The sequence below is a fragment of the Bufo bufo genome, chromosome 6 (genome assembly GCF_905171765.1).
Source record: "Bufo bufo chromosome 6, aBufBuf1.1, whole genome shotgun sequence".
In the NCBI taxonomy this organism is placed as follows: domain Eukaryota; kingdom Metazoa; phylum Chordata; class Amphibia; order Anura; family Bufonidae; genus Bufo; species Bufo bufo.
Window position 1 is genome coordinate 414,452,399 of NC_053394.1, and position 12,192 is coordinate 414,464,590.

The 12,192-nt window shown below is 40.4% G+C and overlaps 1 protein-coding gene and 1 long non-coding RNA gene across 2 annotated transcripts in view; one reads left to right on the forward strand and one right to left on the reverse strand.

Moving 5' to 3' along the window:
- The window catches only part of LOC121006142, a 978,004-nt gene that overhangs the window by 753,069 nt on the left and 212,743 nt on the right, over nt 1-12,192 (reverse strand). The window lies entirely within an intron of this gene.
- LOC121006139 (alpha-N-acetylgalactosaminide alpha-2,6-sialyltransferase 2-like) overlaps nt 1-12,192 on the forward strand; it is a 103,339-nt gene that overhangs the window by 38,115 nt on the left and 53,032 nt on the right. The window contains exon 2 of the mRNA XM_040439087.1: nt 5,911-6,238. Within this exon, the coding sequence (XP_040295021.1) occupies nt 5,911-6,238 (328 nt within the window). The remainder of the gene's footprint in view (nt 1-5,910; nt 6,239-12,192) is intronic.

A 12,192-nucleotide genomic window follows, 5' to 3' on the forward strand; every position in this document is an offset into this window, starting at 1 on the left:
CTATGTGGGTGAAGGAAGCTGCTCATCAGCGACTCTAGACTCAGGCTGCTACTGATGGAGCTGGTACTGCTCCTGCCACCCCCTCCAGCAGCCATGGCAGTGGAATGTGAGAGCAGAATGCCCCCCGGTCAGACCTGTGAGAGGATGGACGATGGCGCAGATAGGCAGTGGCCAACTGTCTACATAGGATGTCTCTACAGTAGTTCAGTTTGTCCTCCCTCTCACCGGTAGCGAGGGTCCAACAAGGTGGAGAGCCAGAAGTCATCCCTCTGCCTAATGGTGACAATTCGGATGTCACTACGCAAGCAAATGAGCATGCATCGGGCCATTTGTGCAAGTGACTCGGAGGGACTCCCTGCCTCCATCTCCACTGCATACTGCCACAGTGTGTCTTGGTCCTCTGCCTCATCTTCCTTTTCTTCCTCTTGCTCCTCCAGCTGCTCCTGCTCCTCCTCTCCTGTCACCTGTGTAGAAAAACCACCCATTTCACTACACATTGCCTGTGCTCCAATGTCCTCCTCCCCCTCCTCCTCCTCTTCCAGTTCAGCCCCCACAGGGCTCATGTGACCGTGCGATGTAGGCGCCACGTCTCCAGTCCCCTGACCGGCCAGATTTACTAGCATCTGTTCCAGGATATGAATCAGTGGAATGATGTTGTTCATCCCGTAGTCCTAGCGACTGACAAATAAAGTGGCCTCCTCAAAGGACATGAGCAAACGGCAGGTGTCATGCATGAGCTGTTACTGGCTAACAACGAATTTACACAGGGGGGTACCTCTGTCCGCCTATATCTTCAATAAATAGTTTATGGGCCTTTCTCTGTTTGTACAGTTGGTCCAACATATAGAGGGTGGAATTCCAATGGGTGGAAACGTTACATATCAGCCTATGTTGGGGGACGCCATTCTGCCGCTGTGAACAAGGTGAATCACTTAGACTATAAAAAACTCAAACAATTAATTGTGTGTACAAGTGTGTGTGTAAAAAGGAGAAGAAGAAAAAAGAACCATGATGATGACGTGAAATAATAAAGTGATTGAAAATTATTGTGCAATATAGTGATGTAAAATATGTAAATGTGATAAAATGATGATGTAATCATAATGAATTAATCACAAATTAAATATCATGACACATATGTATATAGAGTGATGAAAAATATAGTGAAAGATGAAAAACAGCATGGGTTTACTTCAGGGAGATCATGTCAAACTAATCTTATTGATTTTTTTGATTGGGTGACTAAAAATAATAGATGGAGGAGGTGCAGTAGACATCGCTTATCTAGACTTTAGTAAGGCTTTTGATACTGTCCCACATAGAAGGCTTATCAATAAATTGCAATCTTTGGGCTTAGACTCCCATATTGTTGAATGGATTAGGCAGTGGCTGATGGACAGACAACAGAGGGTTGTAGTCAATGGAGTATATTCAGACCATGGTCTTGTTACCAGTGGGGTACCTCAGGGATCTGTTCTGGGACCCATATTGTTTAATATCTTTATCAGCGAAATTGCAGAAGGCCTCGATGGTAAGGTGTGTCTTTTTGCTGATGACACAAAGATTTGTAACAGGGTTGATGTTCCTGGAGGGATACACCAAATGGAAAAGGATTTAGGAAAACTAGAGGAATGGTCAAAAATCTGGCAACTAAAATTTTATGTTGATAAGTGCAAGATAATGCACCTGGGGCATAAAAACCCAAGAGCAGAATATAAAATCAGTGATACAGTCCTAACCTCAGTATCTGAGGAAAGGGATTTAGGGGTCATTATTTCAGAAGACTTAAAGGTAGGCAGACCATGTCACAGAGCAGCAGGAAATGCTAGCAGAATGCTGGGGTGTATAGGGAGAGGCATTACCAGTAGAAAGAGGGAGGTGCTCATGCCGCTCTACAGAGCACTAGTGAGACCTCATTTGGAGTATTGTGCTCAGTACTGGAGACCATATCTCCAGAAGGATATTGATACTTTGGAGAGAGTTCAGAGAAGAGCTACTAAACTGGTACATGGATTGCAGGATAAAACTTACCAGGAAAGATTAAAGGACCTTAACATGTATAGCTTGGAAGAAAGATGAGACAGAGGGGATATGATAGAAACTTTTAAATACATAAAGGGAATCAACAAGGTAAAAGAATATTTAAAAGAAGAAAAACTGCTACAAGAGGACATAGTTTTAAATTAGAGGGGCAAAGGTTTAAAAGTAATATCAGGAAGTATTACTTTACTGAGAGAGTAGTGGATGCATGGAATAGCCTTCCTGCAGAAGTGGTGGCTGCAAATACAGTGAAGGGGTTTAAGCATGCATGGGATAGGCATAAGGCCATCCTTCATATAAGATAGGGCCAGGGGCTATCCATAGTATTCAGTATATTGGGCAGACTAGATGGGCCAAATGGTTCTTATCTGCCGACATATTCTATGTTTCTATAGTGACCATGATTGTGTATTGAAAGCCTAATAAAAACATGATTATGAATTGAATTATATATTAAATTGTGACTACATATTGAAAACCTAAAAAAATAAAATAATAAATGATACATAAAAAATAAAAAATATAATTGTGTATTGAAAACCTAATAAAATGATAAAAAGCAAGAAAGCATGATTGTACATTAAAAACATATTAAAGTGATGAAGAAATGTCATATGCATGATTGTGAAAAAAGGAAAAAAAATAAATAAAAAGGAACTTTTTCTTTGCTCCATAAATGAACCAAAGGTCCAGGACTATATTGATGCACAAACCTAGAATGGAGGATGGTTAATAACATGCAATGACGACACTACATAAATTGATAATAATTCAACCATTTTTAAACCATTAAAAACAAGGAGCGTGCGCTGACCAGGGAAAGCCTATAGGAAAGACGAAAAGCCAGAAAATTCATTGAGTCCATTTGGACGCAATGTGTTGAGTTTCCAAATCCACTTACATTCCAATTGAACAATTTTCCTTGGGTATGCAATATATCCCCCGAACCTTCAGACCCTTAGGGTCACAGGCATGACACATCTTAAAGTGTCTGGCAACACGTTTCAAACTCATCACATCTCTCTCATTAAGAGCAGACAAGATGTCTCGAACATGCTCACGTACCCTGACTTTCAACTCCCTTGTGGTGAGGCCCACGTACACTTTCGAACATAGACATTTTGCATAATAAATCACTGCTGTACTAGTGCAAGTCAGTTGATGTGGGATTTTAAAAACCCGTTCACCAGTAACATCACAAAACTCAGTAGCCCTTTCCATGTTGGTACATCCTATACATTTCCCACAAGGGGTGAAGCCCCATTTGTGTTTTCCAATTCCTGAAAAGATTGGAGGGACAGTTTTCATATACAAATTTCTAACTATACAAATATACAAATATTGCAACAATCTGATCCGTCAGTAGTACCGGCCAATATTTAACCAAACAGGCCTTCATCTCAGACCATCTAGAGTGATAATTAGTGACAAATCTCACTTTATCATCTATCGATTTTTCTGTCTTCGAGTACAGGAGATTCGAACGGGAACATGATTTTGCTCTTCTGTAAGCACTTTTAATGGATCGTTGACTATATCCACGATCAGAGAAACGTTGTTTCAAATCACTCGCATATTCTTCAAAATTATGGTCAATGGAACATATTCAACGTCCAACTGGAATGGATCGAATCAACTGTGGAGGATGAGACGAGGAAGCATGAAGGAAGGAGTTGACAGAAGTTGGTTTCCTAAACACACTTGTCATAATGGAACCATCTTCACCCCATCGGACCTGTACATCCAAAAAATCAACCATTCATGTAAATCATGAATTCACCCCTGCCAGATCAAAAACACATAGTCGATGTACCGCGCCCAAAAAACAGTGTGGTCCACCAACGGGTGTCGATCTGACAGGAAGAGGTCTTTCTCCCACAGCCCCAGGAAGAGATTAGCATACGAGGGCGCACAGGGAGCCCCCATTGCGGTCCCCTGAAGCTGCAGGTAGAAAGACCCCTGAAAAACAAAAAAATGATATGTCAGAACAAAATCCAAGAGGTCCAACAGAAATGTTTTCTTCTGTTCATCCACATTCTCTCTCTCCAAAAAGAATTCCACCGCCTGAATTCCATCCTGATGTTTGATGCTAGTCTATAGAGATTCCACATCACATGTCACTAAGTACATGTCATCTTCCAAATGTATGCCATCGACCCTCCGCAAAAAGTCGGTGGTGTCCTGTATATATGACGGAAGATTGGTCACTATACTTTTAAATTGTGAGTCTAAATATTGCCCCATCTTCTCCATCAGGCTCCCACTACAAGAAATAATGGGCCTACCTGGAGGTATTCTTTTGTTCTTATGTGGGCATCATGTAGAATTTTTGTGGTGAAAACATATCTAGGAAACTTGCTCAATTGGAATTTTAGTGGATTTGTTAACTCAACACATTGCGTCCAAATGGACTCAATGAATTTTCTGGCTTTTCGTCTTTCCTATAGGCTTTCCCTGGTCATCGCACGCTCCTTGTTTTTAATGGTTTTTATGAATTTTAGAATTATTATCTATTAATGTAGTGTCGTCATTGCATGCTATTAACCATCTTCCATTCTAGGTTTGTGCATCAATATAGTCCTGGACCTTTAGTTCATTTATGGCGCAAAGAAAAAGTTCCTTTTTTTATTCCTTTCATCATGTGTATGACATTTTTTCAGCACTTTAGTATGTTTTTAATGTACAATCATGTTTTTTATCATTTTATTAGGTTTTCAATACACAATTATGTTTTAAATATTTTATGTATAATTTTTTATTTTTTAGGTTTTCAATACGTAGTCACAATTTAATATATATTTCAATTCATAATCATGTTTTTATTAGGCTTTCAATACATAATCATGGTCACTATATTTTTCATCACTCTAATATGTGTCTATCACTTATCATGATATTTAATTTGTGATTAATTCATTATGATTACATCATCATTTTATAATTTTAATATTATATTATATGTAATTATATATCATTTTATAATTACTTTATTATTTCAGGTCATCATCATGGTTCTTTTTTCTGCTCCTTTTTGCACACACACTTGTACACACAATTAATTGTTTGAGTTTTTTATAGCCTAAGTGATTCACCTTGTTCACATAAGTGTGATGTGTTTTTTCACAATTGATGTTCATGGCCGTGATTTATGTTATGCATAATATATTTTATATTATATCACTTGTTGTCATATGCCGGTATTGGGGTATTACTATGCCTGTTCTTGCACTAATATTATTTGTTTTGCGCCTTCAGTGTTCTTTATCTTTGCAGAGCTATTACACAGGCCTGTGCATGCGCTATTTGTAATTTGATGCCACCGGTACTATCCCCGATAATCTCGCGGGATGTGCCGATGTCATTACGTGATGCAATATGGGTCACGTGACCGAGGAGTCATGTGATGCCTCACGTCACTAAGATGCGATTCGCTATTATTCATTGGCCCAGGTGTGCACGCTTGCACAATTAGTATTGTGATTGGTGGATGGGGGTATTTATTGTGAGCCTTGCGGTGATGACGCCACCCCCAGACGAAGGTTTGCCGAAACACGCGTCAGGGTTGGCGCCACCCCGGAGGAAACACAGCATGGGTAATATGTCTTTGATATTTGTATATTTGCACTTGCACTTTACCTACCCATCAACTTGTGGAGCAGTGAGGATATTACCAGCGTGTTCTCCCTTTGTGATGTCGCCTTTTCCTTGCACTTGTTAATCCATCACTGTCTATGGAGGGCTGCTGGACTCCCTTGTGTTCCACTGTTGGAGGAGAACTTATTCAGTCATCTTAGATTTTCTACATTCTTCTGTTTCGAAATGTAACCAGAAACTATTGAACCTGCCTAACCTCAATATGATATTTTACAGCTACCTAACAAAGGACAATAGTGGGTCCGAAGAAATAGACGAACAACTAGTCACATCTACACAATTTTCTACAGAGCCTCTACAACCTAAGGCCACCACCGCAGCCCCTTCTCCAAAACCATCTATGGCCCCCAACAAGCCTATAAAAATTACCCCTACACTTCAAAAAGTGTCCATCAAGCCAATAGATGAGTTGGTGGAATCATCACATGGACCCACCCAAAGACCAAATGTGACCCTTAAGCTTCAGAATGCATCAACTCGAAAATCCACAACCTTTAACTACTTGGGGGAGAAGTACGCCACCGATGAGACACACGTCAATTCTGTAAGTCAATAGTCAATGCTATCAGTTATTTTTTACATACAGTATGTGATATCAGATTTTAGATGCTCACTGCCCATCAGAGATGGGTCACAGTTGGTCCATGAAAGGGGTAACCATGATACAAAATATTTAATTTTTTACTCTGGAAACCTCAGCAACTTTTTTACAGATCTGTGTTTTTATGTGTCACTTCTGTAATACCACTGATGCCTGGCTTATTACCCTAGGTCTTCAGCTTCAGGTGGTTTTAAACTAATAATATAGCCATTAGAAGACCCATTAAAAGCAGGCATGATGCTTGTTGTTGGTTTCCAATTAAAATAACTTTTTTCATGCCTATCGTTCAGTTTTCTATGTCTGTGCCTTTTAGCAGCAGAGGGTCCTGGCTTATTAAGAACTCTTCTACACAAGCCCTAGGTATATTCTTCTTCGGTGAAAATGAATCTCTTAGTGATCTATTTATGTCACCAGACTCAGGGAAGGAAATATTGGTTATTGATAGAGCAAATAGCGTTTAGTAAAGATGTCTTTGGATTGAAGGGTAAAAGTTGGAAATTCCTACATCCTGGAGCACATCTACTAGTGGTAAGAGCAGATCCAGCTCTTTAGGACTTGTCGTGGATATGTATTACATGGTCACCTGTTCTCCTCCCCCAATTCCTCCACATCCACCTCCCCAGCAGCTATATTTTATGAATCATTTAATTCATTTATGCTACCCTTTGGATGCTTTCCATCCTGAATGCTTGTTATTGTCCCATCTAAGAACAAACCTGTGCAAATATTGGGAACAATGAGACCAAACATGGCCAAGAAAGTGACTGCCCATCCATAAAAGTTTCTTGCTTCCAACACATCGCTCACTTTTGCAACCATAATCTGAATATAACATTAATCCTTAAAGGGGTTCTCCACTTTAGACAGTACCTACTTGTTAGATTCTATAAGATGATCGCTAAGTGTCTCCATGCTGTGACCACCAATAATCAGTTGTAATCTGTGGCGCCACCATAGGAGAAATTAAATATTACACAATGTCCATTCACATCGATGGGTTTTTTCTGTGTAATGCAGGACAAGAATCACAGAAAAAAAGATAATAATGCACTAACAAAATAGATGCAAGCATTATATATGGACTAAGTCCTCATTCTGATGTAATAAAATCTGAGACTCTTAGCCAATACAGTGGGATGCAAAAGTTTGGGCAACCTTGTTAATGATCATGATTTTCCTGTATAAATCGTTGGTTGTTACGATAAAAAATGTCAGTTAAATATATCATATAGGAGACACACACAGTGATATTTGAGAAGTGAAATGAAGTTTATTGGATTTACAGAAAGTGTGCTATAATTGTTTATACAGAATTAGGCAGGTGCATAAGTTTGGGCACTGTTGTCATTTTATTGATTCCAAAACCTTTAGAACTAATTATTGGAACTCAAATTGGCTTGGTAAGCTCAGTGACCCCTGACCTACATACACAGGTGAATCCAATTATGAGAAAGAGTATTTAAGGGGGTCAATTGTAAGTTTCCCTCCTCTTTTAATTTTCTCTGAAGAGTAGCAACATGGGGGTCTCAAAACAACTCTCAAATGACCTGAAGACAAAGATTGTTCACCATCATGGTTTAGGGGAAGGATACAGAAAGCTGCCTCAGAGATTTCAGCTGTCTGTTCCCACAGTTAGGAACATATTGAGGAAATGGAAGACCACAGGCTTAGGTCAAGTTAAGGCTCGAAGTGGCAGACCAAGAAAAATCTCGGATAGACAGAAGCGACGAATGGTGAGAACAGTCAGAGTCAACCCACAGACCAGCACCAAAGACCTACAACATCATCTTGCTGCAGATGGAGTCACTGTGCATCGTTCAACCATTCGGCGCACTTTACACAAGGAGATGCTGTATGCGAGAGTGATGCAGAGGAAGCCTTTTCTCCGCTTGAGGTGGGCTAAAGCAGATTTGGACAAGCCAGCTTCATTTTGGAATAAGGTGCTGTGGACTGATGAAACTAAAATTAAGTTATTTGGCCATAACAAGGGGCGTTATGCATGGAGGAAAAAGAACACAGCATTCCAAGAAAAACACCTGCTACCTACAGTAAAATATGGTGGTGGTTCCATCATGCTGTGGGGCTGTGTGGCCAGTGCAGGGACTGGGAATCTTGTCAAAGTTGAGGGACGCATGGATTCCACTCAGTATCAGCAGATTCTGGAGACCAATGTCCAGGAATCAGTGACAAAGCTGAAGCTGCGCCGGGGCTGGATCTTTCAACAAGACAACGACCCTAAACACTGCTCAAAATCCACTAAGGCATTTATGCAGAGGAACAAGTACAAAGTTCTGGAATGGCCATCTCAGTCCCCAGACCTGAATATCATTGAAAATCTGAGGTGTGACTTAAAGAGAGCTGTCCATGCTCGGAAGCCATCAAACCTGAATGAACTAAAGATGTTTAGTAAAGAGGAATGGTCCAAAATACCTTCAACCAGAATCCAGACTCTCATTGGAACCTACAGGAAGCGTTTAGAGGCTGTAATTTCTGCAAAAGGAGGATCTACTAAATATTGATTACATTTCTATTTTGTGGTGCCCAAATCTATGCACCTGCCTAATTTTGTTTAAACAATTATAGCACACTTTCTGTAAATCCAATAAACTTCATTTCACTTCTCAAATATCACTGTGTGTGTCTCCAATATGATATATTTAACTGATATTTTTTATCGTAACATCCAACGATTTATACAGGAAAATCATGACGATTAACTAGGTTGCCCAAACTTTCGCATCCCACTGTATATTTTGATCAAAACACATCTGTGCCCACCCACCCCCGCCAAGATGGACTCAGGTCAGGGAGGTCCTACGCAAAACCTACCTATGCCACTGGGCATCTATGTTCAGGAGCGAAGACTCTGCACATATAGTGTGCTGCTCCTAGTAACCTCTATGTGCATCCAGCAACCAATGAGAGGAGGAGCAAGCGCACCTATATGTACCACCTAATCAAGGTGGTCTCTTTGATAAGAAGGGCAAAAGTGCACAGGAGCGCATTCACACTTGAAGGAGCCACCCCCTCAAGCATATACTACAAAAAAAACTAAAATCACAGAAAAGAGATAAAAAACTAAGATAAAAACATCCTGCACGATATGATAAATAAATATGGAGATCAAAATATATTGGCTAAGAGTCTCAGATTTTATTACATCAGAATGAGGGCTTAGTCCATATATAATGCTTGCATCTATTTTGTAGCCAGGGACATCCGCATATTTATTTGTCATATAGTGCAGGATGTTTTTATCTTACAAACCGGATTCCAAAAAAGTTGGGACACTATACAAATCGTGAATAAAAACTGAATGCAATGATGTGGAGGTGCCAACTTCTAATATTTTATTCAGAATAGAACATAAATCACGGAACAAAAGTTTAAACTGAGAAAATGTACCATTTTAAGGGAAAAATATGTTGAATCAGAATTTCATGGTGTCAACAAATCCCCAAAAAGTTGGGACAAGGCCATTTTCACCACTGTGTGGCACCTCCCCTTCTTCTTACAACACTCAACAGACGTCTGGGGACCGAGGAGACCAGTTTCTCAAGTTTAGAAATAGGAATGCTCTCCCATTCTTGTCTAATACAGGCCTCTAACTGTTGAATCGTCTTGGGCCTTCTTTGTTGCACCTTCCTCTTTATGATGCGCCAAATGTTCTCTATAGGTGAAAGATCTGGACTGCAGACTGGCCATTTCAGTACCCGGATCCTTCTCCTACGCAGCCATGATGTTGTGATTGATGCAGAATGTGGTCTGGCATTATCTTGTTGAAAAATGCAGGGTCTTCCCTGAAAGAGATGACGTCTGGATGGGAGCATATGTTGTTCTAGAACCTGAATATATTTTTCTGCATTGATGGTGCCTTTCCAGACATGCAAGCTGCCCATGCCACACACACTCATGCAACCCCATACCATCAGAGATGCAGGCTTCTGAACTGAGCGTTGATAACAACTTGGGTTGTCCTTGTCCTCTTTGGTCTGGATAACATGGCGTCCCAGATTTCCAAAAAGAACTTCGAATCGTGACTCGTCTGACCACAGAACAGTCATTTTGCCACACTCCATTTTAAATGATCCCTGGCCCAGTGAAAACGCCTGAGCTTGTGGATCTTGCTTAGAAATGGCTTCTTCTTTGCACTGTAGAGTTTCAGCTGGCAACGGCGGATGGCACGGTGGATTGTGTTCACTGACAATGGTTTCTGGAAGTATTCCTGAGCCCATTCTGTGATTTTCTTTACAGTAGCATTCCTGTTTGTGGTGCAGTGTCGTTTAAGGGCCCGGAGATCACGGGCATCCAGTATGGTTTTACGGCCTTGACCCTTACGCACAGAGATTGTTCCAGATTCTCTGAATCTTCGGATGATGTTATGCACAGTTGATGATGATAGATGCAAAGTCTTTGCAATTTTTCGCTGGGTAACACCTTTCTGATATTGCTTCACTATCTTTCTGCGCAACATTGTGGAAATTGGTGATCTTCTACCCATCTTGGCTTCTGAGAGACACTGCCACTCTGAGAAGCTCTTTTTATACCCAATCAGGTTGCCAATTGACCTAATTAGTGTTAATTGGTCTTCCAGCTCTTTGTTATGCTCAAATTTACTTTTTCCAGTCTCTCATTGCTACTTGTCCCAACTTTTTTGGGATTTGTTGACACCGTGAAATTTTGAATCAACGTATTTTTCCTTTAAAATGATACATTTACTCGGATTAAACGTTTGATCTGTCATCTACGTTCTATTACAAATAAAATATTGACATTTGCCATCTCCACATCATTGCATTCAGTTTTTATTCACAATTTGTTTAGTATCCCAACTTTTTTGGAATCCGGTTTGTAGTTTTTTATCTCTTTTCTGTGATTTTTGTTTATAATGCAGGACAAGACAGGTCATCTGTAGCGAAAGATGCTCTTTGTAACTGCTCTGTACACTATGGAGAAATGAAGATCCTAAACAGAGGGTTCTCCAAGATTTGCTAAAATTTAGCAGGGAGCAGTGGGCTTTGCAAAATTAAAAAAGAAATTGTACTTACCTTTAAAATGTCCCGCTGGTTCCAGTGGCCACTGCTGCCAATCACCGGCCTCAGCAGTCATGTGCCATTCATTTATGTCCACTTGCTGAGGCCAGTGATTGGTTGCAGTGGTCACGTGAATAATGAACCTGAAATCATCACTTCATGCCCAGTGGGGATCGGAGTGGCACCGACTGAAGCAGTGAAACATAAAAAGGTGAGTATTTTTTTTTCTTTTTTTACAAAGCTCTCTGCCAAATCTTGGAAAACCTTTTATTATCTTTCCTAACTAAGGATAGATTACCACAAATTTTTGAAAGTAGACTAGCCGCTTTAACTCAAATAGAGTTGACAGGTTTGGGCAACCTCTTTGTGTTAGAGAATGTCCCAAAAATGAGGAGCCCCACTAATGAACCATTAATGGGGCTTCATTAATGTAGTTACTTTACCCCCTTCCTAACTTTGTCCGACTCCTAGGTCAGTACAGCATTGGACTGGCTCACCAGAGTATCCTCCTGTGGACGCAAGCTCTGCTACCATAGTGGGCCCCCAAGGTCCAGAGAAAAACAACATTTGGAGCTGCCTTAGGAGACCATAAATTGCTACCAGGGTCTGTTTCCTTGAATCAACAAGTATTTGACATTATTGATGTTGATATGAGGGTTGGGCCCCGAGATTTTCTGGTGGGCCCAAGGAATCCTAGACCGACCCTGGCTCAGTAGACAGTAAATTGACTAGAGAATATAAAGCCCATTGGTCAAGCAAAGTCATCAAGTTAGGACCTAGGTTAAAGAAAACTGTTCAGGGTTTTAAGGTAATTGAAGGTTCTTCCTTCAGCAATCTAGACAGTGTTCCTCAAGTCCTTACAGT